The sequence below is a fragment of the Marmota monax genome, unplaced genomic scaffold, assembly GCF_021218885.2.
Source record: "Marmota monax isolate L192 unplaced genomic scaffold, Marmota_monax_Labrador192_F-V1.1 WCK01_AAM20220418_F8-fsc00001, whole genome shotgun sequence".
NCBI lineage: Eukaryota > Metazoa > Chordata > Mammalia > Rodentia > Sciuridae > Marmota > Marmota monax.
The window spans coordinates 21,753,591-21,778,460 of NW_026693777.1; the positions used below are offsets into that span (position 1 = coordinate 21,753,591).

The 24,870-nt window shown below is 40.3% G+C and overlaps 2 protein-coding genes across 4 annotated transcripts in view; one reads left to right on the top strand and one right to left on the bottom strand.

Annotated features, from left to right (window-relative positions):
- The window catches only part of Zbtb25 (zinc finger and BTB domain containing 25), a 46,457-nt gene extending 38,305 nt beyond the window's left edge, over positions 1-8,152 (top strand). For both annotated transcript variants that reach the window (XM_046461241.2, XM_046461237.2), the window contains exon 5: positions 7,832-8,152. The gene's annotated coding sequence lies outside the window, so the exon portion shown is untranslated. The remainder of the gene's footprint in view (positions 1-7,831) is intronic.
- Mthfd1 (methylenetetrahydrofolate dehydrogenase, cyclohydrolase and formyltetrahydrofolate synthetase 1) overlaps positions 3,511-24,870 on the bottom strand; it is a 67,692-nt gene continuing 46,332 nt past the window's right edge. For both annotated transcript variants that reach the window (XM_046461233.2, XM_046461232.2), the window contains 12 exons: positions 21,527-21,603; positions 20,750-20,890; positions 18,874-18,942; positions 18,481-18,592; positions 18,247-18,386; positions 15,317-15,358; positions 12,524-12,624; positions 11,488-11,665; positions 8,731-8,838; positions 8,152-8,304; positions 5,232-5,325; positions 3,511-3,733 (listed from right to left, as the gene is read on the bottom strand). In XM_046461233.2, coding sequence (XP_046317189.1) covers positions 5,236-5,325; positions 8,152-8,304; positions 8,731-8,838; positions 11,488-11,665; positions 12,524-12,624; positions 15,317-15,358; positions 18,247-18,386; positions 18,481-18,592; positions 18,874-18,942; positions 20,750-20,890; positions 21,527-21,603 — 1,211 coding nt within the window. In that variant the 3' untranslated portion in view covers positions 3,511-3,733; positions 5,232-5,235. The remainder of the gene's footprint in view (positions 3,734-5,231; positions 5,326-8,151; positions 8,305-8,730; positions 8,839-11,487; positions 11,666-12,523; positions 12,625-15,316; positions 15,359-18,246; positions 18,387-18,480; positions 18,593-18,873; positions 18,943-20,749; positions 20,891-21,526; positions 21,604-24,870) is intronic.

The window sequence follows — 24,870 nt, forward strand, 5'->3', positions numbered from 1 at the left end:
CCTTTACCTAAACATGGTTCTAGTCGTGGTTAAAAGCTGCACAAGTATTTATTTGTAAACACAAAGCATGAATGTAACACCCAATGAAAGCTTAGGATGACTTGCTTTGGGAGCACTCCTGGGAGCTCCAGCTGTGAGGTCCAGCCTCCTCCCTGAACCTTTCCAGCAGAACTTCCAGATGGTGGAAGGAAGAACTCCTGAAAAACAGCAGCACTTCTTTCTTCAATGGGACCATCATCTTGGACAGTGTGTGTGTGTGTGTCCATTTTTTAATGTTTTCCCAGGAACACATTTTACCTTTGTAAGATTTTTTTTAATCCTTTTTTTCCCCCAGGGCTGAGGACCAAACCCAGGGCCTAGCGTGTGCTAGACAAGTGCTCTAAATCCCCAACCCCACTTTGTAAGATCATTCCACCAAGACTTATTAAGTAACAAACTGCACAAAAACAAACTGAAGCTGGGCACAGCAGTCCATGCCTGTAATCCCAGTGGCTCAGGGGACTAAGGCAGAAAGATTGCAAGTTCAAAGCCAGTCTCAGCAACTTAATGAGGCACTTAGCAACTCTGCAAGAACCTGTCTCTAATTGCAATATAAAAAAAGGGCTGGGGATGTGGCTCAATGGTTGAGTACCTCTGGGTTCAATCCCTAGTACCCGCCCCCCCCCCCCGCCCCCGCAAAAAACAAACAAACAAATAATCCAACAAAGCTGAATTGAAGTTGTCAGGATCTTACATTTGCAGATAAGAGCTGTAAAGCAGGAAACCCATAAACATCTATAAGCATCTGAATTAAGAAATTCAGTTTAGCACTGTTTATCCAACAATCATAGGTGTGTGAAAATGGCTTTGATATCTCCTTATGGGCTGCTAACCCCGCTTCTGCCAGTTTTGAAGCTTAAACAAGGCAAAAAAAAAACTGAACTTAGTGGTCCACACCTATAATCCTAGTGACTTGGGAGGTTGAGACTAATCTCAGAAACATACTGAGATCCTGACTCAAAATAAAAATAAAAAGACTGGGGATGTAGTTCAGTGGCAAAGTGCCCTGGGCTCAAACCCCAGTTCTGCACAAATAAATAAATAAGAGCAAAAAGAAATCCATGCCATTTATAAGCAACTGAGGTACTGTTACTCATACTCAAACTCCAAGATTCTTCAAATCTAGTGGACCTGAGAATTTGCAGCAGTTTTAGGCAACAAATAAGGATGGTTTACCTAGATGAGGACAGGGCAGAATAGCTGTCTTAGTAGAGAGCACTGGGGAATGAAGAAAGATTCATGTTGAATGATATAAAGTCCACCTTAATGACTCGTAGATCTTATTCTACTTGCTTAAAAAAAAAAAAAAAGTAAAAGGGAGCTGAAAAGCAGTTTGAGGTCAGAGGTAAATTTATCTTGTATTTGAAGGACAAATTAAGAGATTTCTTTGAGGTACATTACAAATAACTTGTCCCTGACTTCTACCACACATAGTCATTCACACTGAGTATAGTACTATAAATAAAATACTGCACTGTGGTTTTTCTTTAGGATTTGACTAGAACCCGATGCCAGATCTATTTTTAAAAAATGTATCCAGTACCTCATACATGAAAGAAACCTGTCATCCCTGAATGCACTTAAGTGACAGTTAAGACTGTTGAAATTATTACCCATATCATTGTCTACTACTCTATTAGCAGCTTTGCATTATGTAATAGGAAATGGGCTATAAATGTCTCTCCAATTTGATGACAAATTACCCTACTTACAGTTTATCATGTAATATCACCAGATACAGTGTGACAATAAAATAGTTTACACATTTATCTGAATCATACCATCATACCATTTCTCCAACTCTGGTCACTACCCACCCACAGTCCAGGCCTGAGCTGTGGAAGTGGGTAAGCCCTTCAAGAGTCTTAACATTTCAGAGATCTTCTGAGAAGTCCTTCAGCCCCTTTCCCTAGCACACCATGAAGTGAAACTGTGGTTCCAATTTGCTGATGGTTGATCTGCCTGGGGGCAGCATGAAAGTTGCAGAGAGCCACCAGAAACCCAACAGCAGTTCTTCTGGAATCTTCTTTAATTGGCAGCACATAAATGTTGCTGACTTTCTTGAATTAAGTGTCTATACATTTTCAACTCACAGCAGCAGCCTAGCAGTAAGATGACTAATATGGGGAAGGAACACAGTCACAGCCCAGAGAACAGTAAGACCAGACACTGGGAAGCAGTGATCAAAAGTAATTCCCAACCCTAAGGTGAAAACACTGGGCCTTCTCTGGTGACACACATAAGCACTCCACGCACCAATGCTTCTATGGTCTTTAATACAAGTCTTCACTTGACCTGCTGTTATTTGGCTGCTTGTGCCTTCTTTCATTGTGGAAACAGCATCTGTAAGCTGGTACGTGTGACACATCTTCTTTATCAAAAACTGAAAAAGCAATTCCACAAAACCCATGCCATCAGGACTGCTCAGCAGCCTTCTAACCTCTATTTCCTCTCTTAGCTTCTTCTACCCTTATCATTCCTTCCTTCTGGAGGGATATGAAAAGGGCACAGCTTACCACCTCTCACAACCTGGCAGGAGTTGCCTTCTAGATAGAGCTTGGAGAGACAGACTGATGGTAGAGAAAATCTGGAAACAAAACAACTTACAAGTTCATGGTGCAGGCCCTGGCAGTGCAATCTTGCAGTTTGCCTTTCTGTAAAATGGGGATACAAACTTAATTTAGAGATCTATTCTTTTTTTTTTTTTTTTTTTTTAAAGAGAGAGTGAGAGAGGGAGGGAGAGAGAGAGAGAATTTTAATCTTTTTTTTTAGTTTTCGGCAGACACAACATCTTTGTTTGTATGTGGTGCTGAGGATCGAACCCGGGCCGCACGCATGCCAGGCGAGCGCGCTACCGCTTAAGCCACATCCCCAGCCCGAGATCTATTCTATTATAGTTAATATTTACACATTTTTAAGCAAAGGTTAGCTCTTACTTTGCGATGACAGGTCTCTCACAAGAAAAGTTAGAATATTCTAGGAAAAATGAAATTCTATAGAAAAGCCCAGGCATTTAGTAGCAACTCAATAAACAACTGCTGAACCAGCAAGAGTAAAAAGGGTTAACCTATGTCTAGTGCTATGACTATCCTTCCTAAGGACTTAATGGTGCTAATGCTATGATAGAAATGGGAATTCCAAGGAAACTCAGGGCGAAAACCTATATACGCAATACTTCCCTGGGATGGGGGTGGGAAATGAACAATAATAGAAAGGTATTAGATAAAAAGGCAAATCTTCCTCCATACCCTACTTCCACTCTGACCTTCTTAGGTCTCCTGAATCATGTGTCCTTGCAGAGATACACAAGCATGCACATATTCCCCGCTTTAAACACAACTGATCACAAAGTACATACTGCAATTTGCTTCTTCAGCCCCAAGGGGCTGCCCAACAGATGGGTTCAGATAGGATGGCAGTGATACTGCAGCACAGTCTATCAGTGCTATGATTTACATTTTAACACCAAGATAGCAAAATTATTTTCTTTTTATTCTGTAGAACTTCATTAAAGTAAATAGGTACATGAGCTATGTTAATTTGTACATAATCATGAGAATTAAGGCTGAAAAAAAGGCTTGTAGGCAAACTCCCATTATTCATTTCAGAAGACCCTCCAGGCAGCGGTTGACTTCTCTCAACTTCCCACCACAGTGGGCCAAACTTTCAAAGTGGCTTCTTGGAGAAGGATGATCTAGAAAGAAAAACAAATAAATGTTTTCTCTTTGCACCAAAATGTTTCTTCTTTCCTTCCACACTGCATTATTCCCCACTCATATTGCTAAAGCTGTTGACATTTATATGCTCTCCCACCAATAGTCTTCTAGGGTCTGCCCATAATAGGTTGGAGAATAATGCATGGCATTTACATGAAGGTTATGTTAATACTGCTCAGGAACACACCAAGCAGTAAGCCAGGACCGCATTTCCAGTAGTTCACATGCCCTCTCAAAGAACACAGTTTCCCTGGCATTGAGCTCAAAGTCTCTCTTCTTAGCATCCTCACCATGACTTAAATGGTTACATTGTGCTTCCATCTGGACCTTTACTTTCTCAAATGATATAAGAGCTTTTATTCTGCCCTTTGATGCCCTTGTCTTTTCTAGCTCTTTCCATCCTTTCTCAAGCCATCCCTCCTCTGGTTCCAGTTTGGATTTGTAACTCGAGATCATTTACATAGTCGTCAGTACACCTGTTACTGTCAAAATCAGGACTCAATTTCCTAAAACTCATCTTCCTCTTTTCTTAGTTTATTTCCTCATTTTTACAGGGTACATTGCTAAATAATTTCCTAAGAGGAGATGTGGAAGTGGCAAATCTGTGCATATCTGAAAACATCTGGACAGATTTGGATGGGTTAACATAGAGGGAAAGTTATCTTTCCCTGAACTTGGAAGATATTGCGTTGCCATTGTTAAAAATCCTCTTATTGATGATAAGACAGGTGTTCAGTGTAATTCTCATTTTTTCACAGGCAAATCAGGTTTTGTTTTGTTTTTTCCTTATTTGGAAAAGACTGTTTAGGATTTTCTTGTTAGATGTTTTCGAAATTTCAATTGGATGTGCCTAGGGATAGCTCACTCATTGTGATTCACCTAAGAACCCAAGAACTCCTGGACTGGTCCTGTTTTCTTCTTCTTCTTTTATTTTTAAAATATTTTTTTAGTTGCATATAGATACAATACCTTAATTTTATTTGTTTATTTTTATGTGGTGCCGGGGATCGAACCCAGTGCTTCACGCATGCTAAGCAAGTGCTCTACCACTGAGCCACAACCCCAGCCCCATTTTCTTCTTTATTCTGCTTTCTGGGACATTTACTCAACTCCTGCCTTCTGTCTGTTCAAACTTGTTGATACAGATCTCTAGCTGGTCTGGCCTCCAACATGCCATCAACTTTTAGCTCAAGCCTAACCTTCTCTGCTGGCCCTCCATAGTTCATTACAGCAACACTCTCCCCTGCACAGCCAACCCAGGACAAGCCTGCTCTTTTCCTAAAGATGTGTTGAAATACAAATATCTCATTCACTGGCTATTGCTAACTCTCATTCTTTATCTCCTCCCTTCAGTGAAGTCCAAAAAGAAATGTTTTGAAAGCATTAAAATTTGAATTTTTACAATTGTTGATTTCTGTAATACTAAATATAGTACAGAGGGAAAGAAAAATGAAACTCTATCCAGTAACAACTTACCTGTTTAAAAGAGTCCATTCACCTGTTCGGTTTCAGGATCCAAGTCAATGTCATAAAAACAGGGCCGGGTAGGGAGCCCAGGCATTGTACTCATCTAGGATGTAAAACAGCATGAAAAATGAACTTAATGTGATTTTTTTTTTTTGGGGGGGGGGTGTGCAGAGTACCAGGGATTGAACCTGGGGCACTTTACCACTGAGCCATATACCCAGCCCCCTTTTTTAAATTTTGAGACTGGGTTTCACTAAATTGCTTAAGGCCTTGATAAGTTGCTGAGGCTGGCTCCAAACTTGCAATCCTCCTGCCTCAGTCTCCTGAGTAGCTAGGATTACAGGAGTGCACTACTATGTCCAGTACAATCATTACTCTTAAACTTATAGTGCTTATATGTTTATTCTTGCTTCTTTTCTAAAGTCTTGACTTTAATAAATACCTGCTTAGATGCAAATTCACATGGATTGTAAGTGTGAACTTGGTATATTTTTATGTGTAACCATACCCTGTATAATGAACACACACAAGTTCCAAATCAGAACCAGACAGGAAAACAACTGAGGCTGAATTTCTAAAATTTAAGTATAAAAACACTGTTAAGTAGGATGAGTCATCTTCTGTAAAACAAAACATTAATACTCAATAAAACTAAATTTTGACATGTGAGCACCAAACAATACACGCTATAGGGATCTGATAACTGGTTTCTATTCCTGGGTTCTGCAAGAGATAAGGACAACTATGGAAAAGAAAAGGACTAGTTTTTAGACCTAGCAGAAAAATATAGCAGACTGCATATTATGAAGACAAGAGACATGTGCCCACTGGGGTAGATGTGCATGTGCCTGTCAGCAGAAAGCTCTAAAAATGGTTCCCCAAACAGCAGTAAGATTTTCAGAGTTTTTACTCCTTCCCAAAGATGATTTTTTCCTTAAATATTGGTTATTAATAATCAGAAAAAAATAAAATGATGTGTATACATATATATAAACCTAGATATAAAATTCTGAAAAGAAGTCACCACACTTTGAAGTGATACATAAATAAATCCTCTGAGCACTGCTGAGGCCCCACAGCAACCAAGAGGTATTAAGAACAGAATTATTAAGAGTGTTTAAGTCATTTGATTATGTGTGCAAGTCTTGGTCAAAGTTAAAGCTGAAGGCCCCTGAAGCCAAGTTTTATTCTCCATGAGAAAGTCTTGTACTGGGCAGGCTGGCTGTCTGAGCAGGCAGATGTGCACTGGCCTGACCACATCCAACTCTGCTTTCATCTCTTTGATTACCCTTCTTCATACGGACATGGAAAGTAACCAGGCAGAGTGCAGCTACTGCTCTTGTGCTGATAAGTGCTGACAATTTCTCCAAAAGAACAGCATACATTTCTGCAGGTGCTGGTTTAACATTCCTATCAAAAGAAAATTTCTACAGGCCCCAAACTGATGAGCATTACATCACAAGACTAAGCCTCTTATTCTCTGGAGTGGCCAAGGAGGCAATAGTGTGCTGGCACCTGTGCTGATGCCATTGTTCCATGGTGACGTTGGCCCACGCTGTGAGCTAGGGTCAATAAGCTCACACCTCTCATACCTTGCCTGAGACCAAAGTCAGCAGAAGTAAGAACTGAATTCAGCTCTGACATCATGCACTTTCAAAAGGATACATAATGTCACCCCCTATCACTTTCTTACTGTACTGAAAGAATGGCATAGCTTTAAAAGTACATCCATGCATTTCTTTTCTTTTTCTTTTTTTGGTACTGGGGATTGAATTCAGGGGCACTGAGCCACATCCCCAGCCCTATTTTGTATTTTATTTAGAGACAGGGTCTCACTAAGTTGCTTAGCACCTCGCTAAATTGCTGAGGCTGGCTTTGAACTCTGGATCCTCCTGCCTCAGCCTCCCGAGATGCTGAGATAACAGGGGTGCAGCAATGTGCCTGGGGCATTTTTTTTTATTGTACTAGTCTAGTTGAATATTTCAATTCTGTTTTGCATGTAAGTACAATTTGTAAATTCAGGATAGCAGGCAGACCTAAGAGGAATCTTAGGCGCAAATCTATGTTAACGTTAGGACAATATTTGTCTAAACTACGATTATGTCCTTAATCATCTCTCTACCTTCCTATTATGTGCATAAAACCTGTAAGTAAGCAAATTTGCTTTTTGTCTATGTATGATTCAGTTGTATTTTATGAAGGAATTCCTTACTCAAAGATGATGACCTCCCTGAATTTTAGGCATAAACTCTAAACCTGTCAGTAAAACCCTGGACATATAGAACCTTAGTCCTTACTCCTAGGACTGCTGGGAGGACTGAGTTATCTAGTATAAGGTGCCAAATAAACACTAATTATGATTATAATTGTCCCTCAGTAACATCAGGGGTTGGTTCCTGGATCCCCATGATTTCTAAAATCTGTAGATGCTGAAGTCCCTTATTTAAGATGATGTAATAGTTGCATATAACCTATGCACATCCTCTCCTATACTTTAAATTATCTCTAGATTACTTATAATGCAATGTAAATGCTATATAATTATATATATTAAAAAGTTTGTGTACGTTCAGTACAGATAATTTTTTAGAAATACTTTTGATCCACAGATGATTGAATCTACAGATACAGAACTCATGGCTATGAAGAGCTGCCTATATATTACCACTGACCCAACCTATCAATCGGTCTATGCTGGACTCAATCACGGGCAAGTTACCCCTGAATTTTTTATGCAGTAGTAGTCACAGTATCACATTTGAACTAACATCAATATGGTCCATAGCATGAGGATTAATCATAATAGGCCTAACTCCAACTTTCTTCTCAGCAGTGAACTCTGTTAACTTGGCATTTTATTGTCAACTTAACAATACATTTAGGATGAGAAGCACACATAAGTAGGCTCCTCTCTTGTGGCCTCACTTACCGTTCCTACTAAAGGGTAAAGAAAACCAGCCCCGACACTGGCACGGATGTCACGAATGGGCAGAACAAAGCCTGTGGGCACGCCTTTTTGCTCTGGGTTATGAGACAAGGACAAGTGTGTTTTGGCCATGCAGATGGGTAGATTCCCAAAGCCCTGGGGGGAAAGAGAACAAGAATAGGACAAATGAAAAGTTGACAAGTACAAAAAAGGATATCAGGGCATTCTGGTTACAAGCTTCTTTAATTTATTTGAAATAGCTGATGACCTTCATGTTTATCTCTATTTCTCTATCCTCCTGCTTAATAGAGCATGAGGATAAAGCCGGGAAAAGGTTCTTGATATTTCAGTTATGACATTCCTCATATCCTCAGGGCTTTTCTATACATTCACATACGACATATGGGTAAAGGAAGACCCTGGATGGAATCACCTATCCAAACCCAGGATTTCAGAGGTGATAAGGCTGCTATTCAAAGAAGTGAAGCGGTGGGTGACTGGCAGGGCTGGGAGAACTCAGGGATTCTGACTCCAAGGCCTGCTTTGCAAAGGGAGGAAAAAACAAACTAGCCCAACATCTACCTGCTTTGTGTAGACTTCAGCTTTCTGCTGAGCTTCAGGGAGTAATTCAATGTCATCGGCCCCATAGATCTTCTGCGCAATGATCCTGATTTTATCCTCAACTGGGAGCTAATACACAAGAAAGAAAAGAGAAACCATGACATACATGAGGACTCCTCACAGGGACATGGTCACATTCCAGGTCAGTGTCACTAAAAGGGTCATATTTTTTAATATACATATATTGATATGCAAATAATTTGAAGTTTATTGGTTTAGGAACATGTTAATTCCAAGCCCCAGATTTTTAAAAAATTTTTTATTTATTTATTTTTTTTAGTCATACATGACAGTAGAATGCATTTTGATATATAATACATACATGGAATGTACATACATCAATCATTGTCTATTCTATTCTGCTGCCCTTCCTATCCTCCCTACTCCTCCCCTCCTCTCCCATCCTTTCTCTCTATCCAATCTAATGTAACACACTTCTTTTTTTTTCTTTTTCTCATTACAACATCATATATGTATTCTGCATAACAATGAGGTTCTCCTTCCATCTTCTGTGCAACTCCCCTTCTCCCTCTTTTTCCCTCCCACCTCTCTTCCCTATTTAGTGGTAGTCTTCTTCTCATGCTCTTCCTCCCTATCCTATTTTGAGTCACCTCCCCTTATATCAGAGAAGACATTCGGCATTTGTTTTTTAGGGATTGGCTAACTTCACTTAGCATAATCTGCTCTAATGCCATCCATTTGCCTGCAAATGCCATGATTTTATTATTTTTTAGAGCTGAGTAAAATTCCATTGTGTATAAATGCCACATTTTTTTAATCCATTCATCTATTGAAGGGCATCTAGGTTGGTCACATTCTAGCTATTGTGAATTGTGCTGCTATAAACATTGATGTGGCTGTGTCCCTGTAGTATGCTCTTCTTAGGTCTTTTGCCAAGCCCCAGATTTTAAAAAAAATTTTAATTTTTTAATATTTTTGTGATACTGGGGATTGAATTCAGGGGTGCTCTACCACCCCAGCACTTTTTTATTTTGAGACAGGGGCTCATTAAGTTGTCCAGGCTACCCTCCAACTTGTAATGCTCCTGCCTTAGCCACCCAAATATCTGGGATTACAACATGCCCATCCCAAGCCCAAGATTTGATAAGTGGAGAATGTCCCATGGAAGTGAAATTATTTTGTCTATATAAAATTATACATGAGTGTGTGTGTGTGTGTATAGAGGGTATGGTTAGATACACTGATAGAAAGGTACACACACACACACACACACATAAATACTGTATTAAAATTAGTATTTTAACTGGTTCTCTATTCCTTAGCAACTAAGACTAAAAGAATATATTGGGCAAGTTTTTTTTTTTTTTGAAAGGAGTAATAAACTTTATAAAAGTAATAATTATACCTTTAAATAGTCATCATTTATGAAGGGGCTTTGTTTAATGGTCATGAATAAAATGAATATTCAATAAAGGTTTTAAAAAGATGCAATAGATTACTTTCATATGCATCTTATAACTGGGGCTTATTAAATGCCAAGGCACATTGAGAACTTCTGAAGCAAAAAGCACTTTGGCTGAGGGGTGATCTAAGACTAGCAGATATTGAATAAGACAAAAAGCAGAAGCTTTGTCTTATGTCAGAGCAGAGAAAAGCTCCAAGCAGAAATGGGTTAAAAAGTCCTTGTTACCCTACTTCTTCCATGTCTCCTGCTTGCTTTAAGAACTGTAGTTTCTGACTTAAGTGCTGTGGATAGGGGTTTAGAGAGGGTAACTGTAAGTACTTTGCACTTTGTGTACCATTTTCTAGAATGATGATTGGTTGAAAAGATTTTCAAATTCATCTATAAAAACCAAAGTTCAGGGGCTAGGGAGTAGCTCAGTGGTAGAGCACTGGCCTACCATATGAGAGTACCATGTTTGAGAGCACCACTAAAACAAAATAAACACAAAATTCCATTAAAAAAAAAAAAAAAAAAAAACAGAGTTCAACAAGAGAATGTCTGTCAATAGGAGATTTTTTTTTTTTTTTGTACTGGGGATCGAACCTGTGTGCTTTATCACTGAGCCATATCCGGAGCCCTTTGTATATTTTAAGACATAAAGTCCTACAGAGTTGCTTAAGGGCCTCACTAAATTGCTGAGGCTGGCCTTGAACTTGCAATCCTCCTGCCTCAGCCTCCCAAGTTGCTGAGATTACAAGCATGTGCCACCACTCCTGGCAAAGAAGTTAATTAATTGGCAGTGTATTATACCTGCAAGTGACAAAGAGGAACAAGACAAAGAGGAATTTGGCAGTGTATTATATCAATATAAATACTGTATTAAAAGCAATCAGTATTTTACCTTTATTTTACAAGAGTAATTGAGTTTCTTCCTTCTGCTTTTTTATGTTTTTAATTTTTTTTCAAAGTCTATGATATCTTGTAAAAACCAAGCCAGGAACCAGCTTATAGAATTACAACCAGAACTGCACCATTCATTCCATATTCTTAACTGAGTTGCCAATTGTGGACATACTACTTAATGTTCGACCACATCCTGAAGTACATGGGACAGAGAACTGAAAACAAAATGCAATCTTACAGTTATCCGGAGCTGAGAGTCCAGTCTTTAGTCCTACTGTAACTCGCCCATGTAGGAAGTGAAACCACAAGGTTGAGAGGCTGAAGCTGCTACACATGGGCTCTACAGAGATAGCCACACAGAAACCTCACTATACTTTTTTTTTTTCTTCCCCATATAGCAAGTAACCCACCTCAAGGTCATAAAGGAGCTGGAAGCTGCTGGGCACCTGTGCAGCTCTCTGGACAGCCTGAGCCAGGGCTAAAGCACCCTTGCCCCCTTCCGCCCAGTGAGTGCACTTGACGGCATCAAAGGCCCCATGTTCTCTGGCAAGGCGGCTAATGAGGTCCAGCTCGGCCTCTGTGTCTGTCCTGTAAAGGAGTGCTTCACGTTAAAGCATGGAAGATGGCTGGAAAGGACAAAGTACAACTTCTTTATGCCATTAAACCCCATGTGAGATGTGAGTTACCCACTGATAAATGGAAATCAGTCAATACAAATAATACTGCCTGGGTTTGAATCTTATCTTCACAACTAACTACCTAGGTAACTTTTGGCCAAAACATCTTTATGTATCTCAAATCCCACATGGGTTAAAATGGGAATAATCACAGCACTTATTTCATTGGAATGTCATGAGGCTTAGATGGAAAGTACTTGGAACATTTCCAGAACACTATCAGGAATCAATAAATACTAGCTTTTCAAAAATTTGCTTTCCATTCTACTGTGGTGAGGCCATTATAACAAAACCCAAACCAGTACCAAAATGCCAAACAACCCACACAAGTCCTCGCATGAGCATTTCCAGCTCAACATGTTCAACTCCATCAAGACACCATCCCACCAGACCTAGAGAAATAATGGAAGACTGCAGGCTACAATCTTCTGCTAGTACAAAGGGCCTCTATCAGCCAAAGAAGCATTAAACCTCCATCCTGTGTGTTATCTACCTTACTCAGTGTTTGAAAAGGGACCCCCACAAGGACTGAATCTCACTTCTGGACCTTCAGAAGGTAAGGCAGTGAATTTGCTGTGATATATGTGGTATCTGTCAAATTACAGGCTCAACCCGCAGGCTGTAACCAGTAGCAGCAACTGAAGAACAAAATGAAGCTAAAAGCACCTCTCAACAGTTAGCTATAGGAAATGCTTCCTGGCTATTTTCCACATTCCCCCCCCGCCCCCCCCCCCTGCCGCCGCCCTTTTCTCTTATGCTCTGTACTTACTTGAATGCATTCACAGCCACCACTACAGGAACTCCAAACATTCTGGCATTTTCTATTTGTTTCCTCAAGTTACTGAAGCCTTTTTCAACCAGCTCCAAGTTCTGTAAAACAAGAGTGACAGGTCTGTAAGATCAGAGAGCAGATGGTTGCAGCTTCTTCTTAAAAGGCAAACGGCCTCCTTGAGTGAGTAGCCTTTCATTGCCAGGACACAGAGGCAAGCCGACAAGTAAAAGAAAGGCCAATGAGGCAACTCACTCCTGATGAGTGGATGCTGTGGAGGAGGAAGGAGCTGTAACTCCACCTGCAGCACTGGAGCTATGCCCGGACCCTCATCACCTTGAAAACACAAGAGCTGGGGGATTTGTGGTCATTATACCACATCTATTAGCCACATCTTAATAGCTCTGCTGCTGTTTGAAGGGGATGAGTTGCCCCTACCTAAATGATGTTTATGGATTGTATACACACATATGCTACAAAAATACAGACTCTTTTCAGCACAGTATAATCCCTTCCATTAGAAAACAGAGCCTGGCACAAAAGAGGCATTCACTATCCTTTACTGTAGAAGACCTATGACGACATCAGTGATGCTCTCACAGGCTTGCAATCCTAGTTATTTGGGAGGCCAAGGCAGGAGGATCTCTTGAGTCCAGGAATTTGAGACCAGCCTGGGCAACATAGTGAGAACCTCATCTCAAAAACAAAAAACAAAAAACAAAACAGACAAAAAAAGGCCAGGCCCATTGGCAAACACATATAACCTATAATCCCAGTAATTTGGGGGGCTAATTTGAGAGGCTAACGTCAGAGAATTGAAAGTTCTAGGCCAGGCTCAGCAACATAAGACCTGTAAAAAATAAAAAAGGCTAGATTCAATGTAGTACCACACACACACACACACAAAAATAACCAAATACTAAGGAAACATATCTTTAAATGTTACTGCAGTTCTGCTTCCACCATTGGAAAATTGCAAACACTACTAACCTCCGTTACAGGGGTTCAGGCCACGGAAGTATAACCTCACTCAATAAATATTCATCATACAGATGTTATGAAAAGTGACACTGATCTGTGTTAGCATAGATTCCACCCAAGATGTACTAAAGTTGAACAACTAAGGAGAGCTTACTTTTTTTTTGTACAAAAAGTACTTGAATAATTCAAGAAAAAATTTTAAATATTAAAATTTAAAGAAATTCCAATCACTTATTATATTCTTGTAATGTTTAAGGTTTTTTTTTGTTTTTTTTTTTAAAAACAAAGGGTATGTTACTGTCATTAGCTTAAAAATATATCAAGAGACCGGGGTATAACTCAGTGGTAGGGTGCTTGCTTAGTATGAGTAAGACCTTGGGTTTCCTCCCTAGAATTGAAAAAAAAAATAAAAATAACCCCAAAAGATTATATATTTAAATATATATATATATAGTCATCATCTCCAAAAATACATATACATAATGATATGTATACATATATACCATGAAAAAAGCCTAGTAGTATTAGTGCTTGATTGTGGACCCCTCAAACAGCAACAGGTTAAAGGTAGAAAACAAATAGGCTCATTATAAATGTGACTTATGGGTTTTTTCTTTAATAATTGTAAACTAAGATTAGGATTTATCTGGCATTTTAAAAAGCATTGCTAATTCTTAACCTCTAATCACATGAAATCCAATTCATATGTAAGACTGATTGAGAAGGGTTTAAACAAGTAGAATTTCTTAAATGAAGACACCAGCTGGGCCAGTTTGGGGCAGTCACTGTAATTAGACACAGGAGAGGCTGTGGGGTGGCAGAAGGGCCAGAACTGTGAATTCCCCTCCTACGCATGACTCAGACGGATAACCATAAAAGGCAAATCATCACACAGAAGACAGGCAGACTCAAGGCACTAACAGTTTTTTTCCAGCCAATTTTGAAATACTTTATTTGAGACCTACATAATGACCCTGTATTACTGGATAATGTAAAGGCCTCCAAAAGGCAGAAAAATTGAATTAACCATGACAGCAGATGACCCTGCAACTTATCTGAGGGCCTGTTTGTCTGGAGCCACCAAATCTGGCTCTAGAGATGTTTCTTTGATGGTAAACATTATCAATATGAAAAGGTTTATTCTCATAAATTGTTCTCTGGCTCCTGCTTGATACTATAAACCGAATCAGCTTATGGAAGATGTGCCTACAAAACAACCAGGATATTATTATCTTGGCTCTTTAATATGTGCTTAAATCTGCAGAGGAAAAGGTTATTTCTAAAAGGTTCCTACTTGCTTCTGATTTCAATGGCATTAGGGACTCATCCTGCCAATGCAGGGAAGACAGTCCAGGAAACTTCCATTGGGTTAGGGCCGGGTTTTTCAACCTCAGTACTACTGACATTTTGAGCTGGATAATTCTTCACTGGGGGGCTATCCTGCTCACTATAGGATTTTAAACAGCATCCCTGTCCTCTATCCACTAGATGCCAGGTACACTCCCCACCCCCAGCTCTAACAATAAAAAATGTCCTTAGACACGGCCATGTCCCATATCCCAGGAGATCAAAATCACCCCACTGAGAACCAGTGATGGGTCGGTATCAGTGGTTTACTGATCTCCTCTTCTGTGAGGCAGTTCCACTTACTACTACTCATTTAATACAACCTTCAGCACACTGCCTTTTAGCATCCTGAACTCCCAGGAGCAACCCTGGATCATAACCACATCCATTTTATTTCCCCATGGGCCAGGTTGATTTGGGATATGGTGCTTTCTAAGGCAAATAATTAGAAATAACAGAAGTTACCTCTTCTATGTAATCCTTCGGAAGAGGCAGTCCAGCAGTGACCTGCAAGAAAAGGACACAAAATCAGATGTACTCCCTACTTACAATTAGGCTCTAGCTTAAAATGGTGCTTGTCCTGGGTAATGGGTGAAAGGCTGCATGCTTGGGGGTTATACAGCGATAGAGGTTGCTTCCTGCCCCAAGGACTTAGGGCAAGTGACCAAGCACACAGCACAGAGCAAGAACTCCTTTGAGCAAAGTGGGGGGACTTTTTTTTTTTTCTAGAATTTTATTGTTGTTGTTGTTGTTTAATGCCTTTATTTTTATTTATTTTTTTTTATGTGGTGCTGAGTATCGAACCCAGGGCCTCACACGTGCTAGTTGAGCACTCTACCGCTAAGCCACAACCCCAGCCCAAGTGGGGGGGACTTTTGTGAGGTAAAGTAAGAGGTGAGAAATAACAGATCTATGACAGCAGAGGTCAAAAGGAACATGTTCCAGGCAGGACCAGTGTCCTCAGTAAGTGAAGAAAACTATAGCAGGGGAGGAGTAAAGGTGAGCATGGGAAAGGCAGCAGCCAGGCCTGCAAAGATCACCCTTGGATGTCAGTTGATGGAACCTGTGATGACCCTGTCATAGTTTCAAGAGCTGGTCCACAGGGCCAGCCAATAACTTGGGGGAGCCAAACCCTGGCACAGGTATAATATAAGCGAGGGAAAACAACAGAATTCCATCATAGAGGACAACTGAAAGCAACTAAATACTTAAGCAGTGGGTTCATTGTGTGTAGATGCCTGGGTACCATGTCCTGATGCAGCTCTGCTGCATCCCCAGGGATAAGCAAGGGGATCAAGGTGCTGATTCCATGGACCCAGCATGGTTGGCAGATGGTAATGAAGAACACTCCAGGTCAGTCTGCCTGAGTTCTTCAGGGAGACTACCATGCTCCAACTTCAGGGGGCCATGTGGAGGCAGGGCAGGAAGCAAGGAGCTTACACATCTTTCCATCTGCGAGGTCATGTGTAGTACATGCAAAGCCCCCTCTCAGGGCTGGCCAGGATAAGTACCCAGAATTCTTGCTGTTCAGACCACAAGGTCAAGAGGAAGGAAGCAAAGGAGGGACAATGGTATGTAGATGAAAGAGAGGAATATTGGCTATGAAAAGGGGAGCTTATCCTGCACTGCTAGCACAAAGGGGTGTCCTGGGTCAGAAGTACCTTTAGTACCCCAGGAGTAACTAAGACCCAGAGCTCTGGGAGGTGTGTTGGAGTGTGGAAGGCACCCACTGTCACACTGTGGTCTGGGAAACCTAAGTCTTCAAACAGCCCTGAGGCCAGAACTGTTTTCCTAATAGAGCCAAGATCTCAGGGTCCTTTTCACTCATTCTCTCATTAGGTATAACATGGACTTTCCAGAGATTATTATGTGACACAAGATATCACAACAGGTCAAATGCAAAGATGAGAATCCAGCTGTCTTCAGCTAACCAGATACAGAAGTGATCTGAAAATAGATGATGCCCATTTTTTTTTTCAAAAAATATAGTAGCTTTCATAGAAGTTCTTTATGTTAATGTATAACTCAGTGCTAGTTTCTAATATATTAATAGTATAACTCACATATAAGCAGAAGCTCTCATAAGCCTTCAACAATTTTTTTTTAAATGCCAGGAATCAAAATCTTCAAGGAATTTTAAGAGTACCAAAGAGGATCTGAAGCCAAAATACTTGAGAATCACTACAATAGGACAATGCTCGTCACCTCACTAAGAAACACTGATTTTATTCAGTAGATGAGGGAGATCTTATTTCCCAAGTTATAATACAAGTTCCTGGAGAATAGGAATTTAATTTCAGTGTTTTCTGAAAACTAGCACCATGTCTTTTTATGCTGGTGCTGATTAAAACATGTTAAAATACTAGAATAAATAGTATGGCGGGTGGGTACTGGGGATTGAACCTAGGGGTGCTTTACCACTGAGCTATTTCCCTAAACCTTTTATTTTTTATTTTGAGACAAGGTCTCACAATTTAGGGCTAATTGTGGTGGTGCATGCCTATAAATCCCAGTGGCTCAGGAGGCTGAGGCAGGAGGATCATGAGTTCAAAGCCAGCCTCAGCAAAAGTGAGGCCCTAAGCAATTCAGTGAGACCCTGTCTCTAAATAAAATACAAAACAGGGCTGGGGATGTGGCTTAGTGTCCAAGTGCCCCTGGGCTCAATCCCTAGTACTTAAAACTAAATTGCTTAGGACCTTTCTAAATTGCTGAGGCTAGCCTCAAACTTGTGATCCTCCTATCTCAGCCTCCCAAGTCAATGAGACTGCAGGCATGCAACACAATGCCCAGCAAAAAGTGCAATTTCTACAAAGTTGGAATTCAGGAAAACCTAGTACAGGTTGAAGCAGAAGATAAGCTAGACTAATACATGCTTCTTTATCACCCAGTAGTCCTAAGAGGCTCTATCATTCTCCTTCACCTGCCCTCACTGACTAGTCCTCTGCCCTCCTGCTGTCAGTGGCCCTGTCAACCAAGAACTTCTCAAGGAACTGACTTGTGCCTCAGCTAAATGGTGTGGTTGGCTAGCTGCCAATGTCCCTATTTAGAAGTAAAATGAGATTCAGATTCACAGAGAACAGGCTGACATAAAGGAACTTTTTTGTGCGTCGTATAGCTAAGCACATGTCCTTGGAGGAGTTTAGATACTGTCAGATGTTTCCTCAGAGAGGCAGGCCACAAAGCCAATTTCAGCCCTCTTAAAATGCCAAGAGCTGACGACATGCCTATGAGTGATAAGGCAGACAGCACCGAGCTGTGTGACCACCCCTTGCTTTAGCACCCTGTTAATTATGAGGACAAGAGCAGGTTACTGTTGATGCAGGCAGAGTTATCCAACTTCCTTTGAGCCGCTGAACATTCCTGATAATCAGACCCTTCCGACCCTAGATCCTCACCGTGGGGCCGCCACCGTGCATCTTAAGAGCCCTGACAGTGGCAACAAGCACCACCACATGAGGGCGGAGACCAGAATATCGGCATTTGATGTTAAAAAACTTTTCCATTCCAATGTCTGCTCCGAATCCTGCTTCGGTCACTGCAAGGGAGGAGAAGAGCAACTGTAAAAATGCCACCCCAACCCCTCATGTTCCAGGAAAAAGCCTGTTCACCGACATTGCAAAAGTTCTCACCGACAAAGCCCTCTGGGCCAACAAGCTTGAGCGCAATCCGGTCTGCAATGATGGAAGAATTCCCGTGTGCAATGTTGGCAAATGGTCCCGCATGAACAAACACCGGGGTGCCCTGTGGAAACCAGGACACCATGAGCAGCACCGTCAACCCTGCTTGCAAAATGGGATCATGCAGTCAAGAGCATGGAATTTAGTTGGAATTTTAAAGAAAACTTCCCAGAGGGAAAATACAAAGCCATCTCATATATTTCAGTATTCTCCCAGTCACAACTGTCAAAAAGATAAGAGATGAGCAGTAGAAAAGCTCTCTGACTGCCCAAGGAAAGCGTACTTTCTAATCACTGCTCTGAAAGTCAAAAACCAATTCTGGAGGACAGGGATTCCTCTGCTTACCTCTAATGTCTGCATGAGATTGGGCTTGATTGCATCCTTCATCAGTACCGTCAGCGCGCCACTCACCCCCTGCGAGACAAGTAGCAGGAAGTATCAGCTTGTGCCAGCAAGAAAAAAAAAAAAACCTTTGACATTCTAGCTGTTCCCTTTTTAGTCATCTTGGACCAATTAGTAGTTTCAGCTAAACTAGACCATTCATTGAAGCTACCAGTTATTTTAAGCAGGGAAAACAAGTGGAATGAAAATGATATTCACATGCAATTTCTGGAAAAACATGTTCTAGAAACAAGCATCTCAATCAAGCTCTGTTGCTGACTAATATGAAGAATCCATTTCAGGCTCATTTACAGCACAGAAATGTTAGTTCCTAGAGGAATGAATTATTTGTAACTTTGGTATCTGAACAGAAATGCATTATGTGTTTCCCAAAACTGAAATTAAAATATTACCCCAAAATTCAATACCAACTCTTAGATATCAGATCCCCCATTTTTTCTTTCAGTGCTTTAGAAATTGAACCCAGGTTACTCTACCACTGAGCTTCATCCCCCAGCTCTTTTTATTTGAGACAAGGTTTCCCTAAGTTGCTGAGGCTAGCCTTGAACTCGTGATCTTCTTGCTCCAGGTTCCTCCTTTAAGCCATCCATATAGCCAAACAAATTGGTGACAACAGAAAATAAAGCAATAATTCCCATTTATACTAAATTTTTTGTTTTTCTGGTGGGTGATTGCTAGAGATCAAAACCTCATGCATGCTAGACAAGTTCTCTAATACATAATCCTATATTCAATATTAATGAGTTCCTAAATTTAAGGCAAGGATGTGAAAATTTAAAATACATATTAAATTCATATATCTGACTACGAAAACAGAAAGTTAATACTTTCTTTTCTAAATTCTTCTGCCATACCACTATCACAAGTCAACTAATTTGGTTAATATAATATAGGTTTTATTTATTTATTTATTTAAGTTATAGTTGGACACAATACCTTTATTTATTTTTATGTGGTGCTGAGGATCGAACCTAGGACCTTGCACATGCTAGGCGAATGCTCTACCACTGAGCCACAACCTCAACCCCAATATAGGTTTTAAAACTTCAACTATAATAAGATTTCTCATTCTGCAGGGTACCACAGCACACGCCTGTAATACCAGCTACTTGGGAAACTGAAGCAGGATTTCAAGTTCAAGGTCATCCCCAGCAACTTAGCAAGATTCTATCTCAAAATAAAAAGGGCCATGGATGTAGCTCAGTGTTACAGTGCTTGCCTTACATACATGAGGCCTTGGGTTCAACTCCCAGTACCACAAAACAAATAAAACCCCCCAAACAAACAAATTCTCATTTCCAAAGAGAAACAATAAAGAAGAAAAAGAAAAAAAATTTCTCATTTCAAATCTCCTATTACCAGACAGTTCAGAAATAATCCTGAAGTAGACAGCCAACTTAGTAGGACCATCAACGAAATGGCTAATGAGTTTTTCCAATGCAGTTATCTGGATAGATGCAGGGCTAAAAGCCCCAAGAGGCCTCTATGCAGGAAGCCACATGTCATGGGGAGGGGCCCAGGAGTGACTCCAAATTCACTTTCTAAAGGCCTCATTTGGCCTGTAGATGTTCTCTGAAAATTGAAGCCATGAACTAACAGGATGAAGACGTTACTTAAATCATCTGGAGCATAATACCTATTATTCACTATGAATTACTATTTATAAATTTCATAGTTATCTTGTCATTAGCATAATCATACTGATAAGTAGATTACAATGTCTTAAGAAGGGCATAGTTTTTGTTAGTAGTAACCACTGAGAGACCCTAGGACAGTGGGCTCCAATGTGTCACCAAGCCTGGTGTGCCTGGGCACTTACCAGATCTTCAGCACTGATGGGCTCCCCTTTCTTGCTGGATGCCACCACCATTTTGCCCAGCCTCTCTCTCATGTCTTCCAGAGAACTGGTGAGAGCCAACACAGCCATGATTTCACTGGCCACAGAGATATCAAACTGCGCCTGTGGGCAAGAAAAAGAGACAAGAACAAAACCTCTGTGTTAAACTGAAAACAACTTTTTTTTTTTGAATTGCAAAATGTCATCCTATTTGGCATCCTATGCCTTAAATAAATACTTAAAAGGTTGGAATAGCAGATGCGACACAAAGAATTTCATGAAAATGATCCTGCAATAGAAAATTTTTAAATTACTTATTCCAAGTCCTTGAGTAGCCAATTTTTAAAATAAATGTTCTAGAATGACCAGGAAGCTATTGTTTTATCCCTGTGAAGGCAGCTTGGAATTGTGTTTATGATTTCCCCAAACAAGGGACAACACAGTCACTTTTATGGAGAGACATTTTGTCAAATGACCACAAAAGAGGAGGAATTTTAACCAATTTATATACAAGGATATTCACTTGGGCCTCTCCACCTCCAGGAAAAAATGCTGGGGGAAAAACACACAGGTGACACATGGGATTTATTGCAAAAGCTGTCAGGAGTGCTCAATATCACACCTACTCACTTCCATTTTAAAAGGGAGAAGGCAGAACAACACCTGGCAGTATCAGTCGTACAGGGAGGATGGAGGAGGATAAAGCAGCAAGATCTAGTTCACACAAGCTAATTTACTTGGGAAGGAACAAATAGTTACCGTCCGTGTGTGCCCTTTCTCTGTTGGAGCCTGTCCAATGGTGATCTTCCTCAGGAATCTGTCATTAGTGTCCAACACTATAATGGAAAGGGAAGACACAGAATGGTGTTTAGTAAAAGGACCTGCTTAAGGGAGCAGCAGAGCTTTGATGGCAAAGTTAGAGTATGAGTTAAGAAATAATATTCACATACCAGAAATGTACAGGAATTATTTTTAAAGCAAGTGAAAGTGGAGTGGCTGTTTTTATTTCATCTAGAGAATTCAAACAACTAATTAGAAATCTGGAATCTATTTTTTTTCTGTTTTTTTTTAACCAGGGATTGAACCCAGAGGTGCTTAACCATTGAGCTACATCCCTAGCCTATTTTATTTTTTATTTTGAGATAAGGACTCACTAAGTTGCTCAGTCTGGCATGGAACTTGTGATCCTCCTGCCTCAGGCTTCCAAGCCACTGGGATTCCAGGCGTGCACCACTGTGCCCAGCTGGAATCTATTTTTAAGCAAATTCTATATTAGCATATATATATATGCTAATATATATATTTTAAGAGTGCACTCTTTAAAATGGTTGAGGTTTGTGTTGCTCTGTGGAGGAACTTGTTAACCTTATTCCATTCTAAGAAACGAGACAAAGACTCACAGCAAATGCCAATGCCTTTTGAAAACATGCCAGGTAAAAGGCTTGGTCTTTCCTTTAGCACATTCTATTCAAATGACAGAATATACATCTAATTATATAACCTTGGAAAACTCGGCACAGGCCACCCAGCTATATATAATCCTACCTCCTAGTACTATGGTAGTGCCTCCCTAACTTTGGCTTTTTTATGCATAATATAGGAAGAGTACATTTGATGTGTGTCCTACATTCCTGGCACAAAGCTCCATTCCTGGCACAAAGCTCCGAGAGCCTTTGGAATTTTAAGGGTGATAGGAGTGTCTTGTTATTCATAAAAAATCCCTTTTAGTCACATGAGTTTATTCTAATAAGGTGACAGTCCCCTAGAGAGCAGAAGGAGGGTCCTGGTCACCAGAAAGATCAAATGATTGGAAGTTTGAAAATTCCAGCCCCATCCACCAACCCCAAGAAGAGGATTAGGGGAGAGAGATCAAGGTCTATGAAAAACTCTTGAATAATAAGATTTGATGAGTTTGCAGGCTGGGGAACACATTAAGGTGCTAGGAAGGTGATGTATCCTGCCTATCTTCCATCTGACTATTTTTTTAAAATTTTTTTGTATTTATACATGGACACAATATCTTTATTTTATTTATTTATTTTTTTAATATTTATTTTTTAGTTTTTCGGTGGACACAACATCTTTGTTTGTATGTGGTGCTGAGGATCGAACCCAGGCCGCACGCATGCCAGGCGAGCGCGCTACCGTTTGAGCCACATCCCCAGCCCTTATTTTGTTTATTTATTTTTATGTGGTGCTGAGGATCGAACCCAGTACCTCACATGTGCAAGGCAAGTGCTCTGCCACTGAGCCAAAACCCCAGCCCTCCATTAGACTAGTTTTTTTAAAAAAATACTTATTTTGTTTTTAGCTGTAGTTGGTCACAATACCTTTCTTTTTATTTATTTATTTGTGGTGCTGAGGATCGAACCCAGGGCCTCACACGCACTAGGCGAGTGCTCTAGTGCTGAGCCACAACCCCAGCCCCAGACTATTCTTGAGTTATATCTTTTATAATAAACTGGCAAGCAGGGAATGGTGGCATAGGCCTGTAATCCCAGTGATTTAGGAGGCTGAGGAGGAGGATCACAAGTTAGAGGCCAGACTAGGCAATTTAGCAAGGTCCTGTCTCAAAATGATTTTTAAAACACAAAGTGCTAGGGGTATAGCTCAATGATAGAGTTCCCTGGGGCAGAGTTCCCTGGGGTTCAATTCCTAGTACTGAAATACTACACACACACACACACACACACACACACACATACACACAAACAGATAAACATAAATAGTGTATCCCTGAGTCCTTAATTGGATTTAACAAATGATCAAACTTAAGGAGGAGGTCATGAGAGCCTCCAATTTACAGCCAGGTGACATTTTGGGCTTGAGATTGAAGTATGAAGTAGGGAGGGCAGATTGAGAGATGGACCCTTAATTTACTACTAGGATCTACTTCAGACTGTGTCAGATGGGGTTAAATTGGGAGATACCCAGTCAGTATCCACTGGAAAACTGAACTGAATTGTTCTGGGAGGAAAAAACAAAACCTCCAGACATCTGGTGTCAGAAGGAAAGTACTGAGAGCAGTGTGGGCACACAGGAGAATAAGAGGTGCCACTTCTGCATGAAATGCCAAGCACACCAACAGCAAAGCCCAAAATGGACAACCACCAAGCCAAAGCGGAACCCAGTTCATACGTAAAAGGAGTCAAAGAGGAGAAGCATTTATATTCTTCCAATTTTGAGGACTAAACACAGGGCCTATGCATATGAGGTAGGAGCTCTACCACTGAAGACCCAAGGAAAAGTATTTTTAAGGAACTCGGTAATGGGAATTAGTTTGTATAAGAACTACAATAGGGCTGGGGTTGTGGCTCAGTGGTAAAGCGCTCACCGCGCATGTGAAAAGCACTGGGTTTGATCCTCAGCACCACATACAAATAAAATAAAGGTATGCGTCCATCTACAACTAAAAAAATATTTTAAAAAAACAAACTATAATAATGTTTGGAGCATGTACTTAGCATACACAAGGCTTTGGGTTCAATCTCACCAAAAAAGACTAATGACTTAAACACCAAAAGCAATGTAATCTGCCGTACTCAGGAGACATACAGCCTTACTCAGTAAGTGCACAAAACAATGTGTTGTTGGAGTTACACCTTACTTTTCAAAATATATACTATCCAGTTCCTTATAACTAATTTTTCTGTATCAAATAGCTAGTTAAATTTGTGATCCATTTTTTGTCTGTCAAGAATAGACACAAAGCAAAAGAAAAGTAAATGAGATATTAAATTTTCAAAATGGATCTTTAGTTTATTCCTGGTAAAACATTATACCATCTATTTAAAACTGCTGAAGCAAAGGCAGACCTACTAGTGTGGTTTTAGATATTAAAGCATGTCATCTTAAAAACACCATTAACAGTTTCCATGCCAATAAAAATCACAAAAACAGCCAATATATTGCCCTTTAGCTGTATTCTGCATGATGATGAGAATTTCTTCTCAGCAGTAATATAAAATAGATGGATGCACCCTTGGTACAAAATAAAATTGTAGGCCATGCTAATTGTGCGTGGAGAAAAGCAACATATGGTGGTGGAGCCGGGCAACTCACTAGCTAAATTCCTAAGTATTTAAACCCTGGAGGCTATCTAA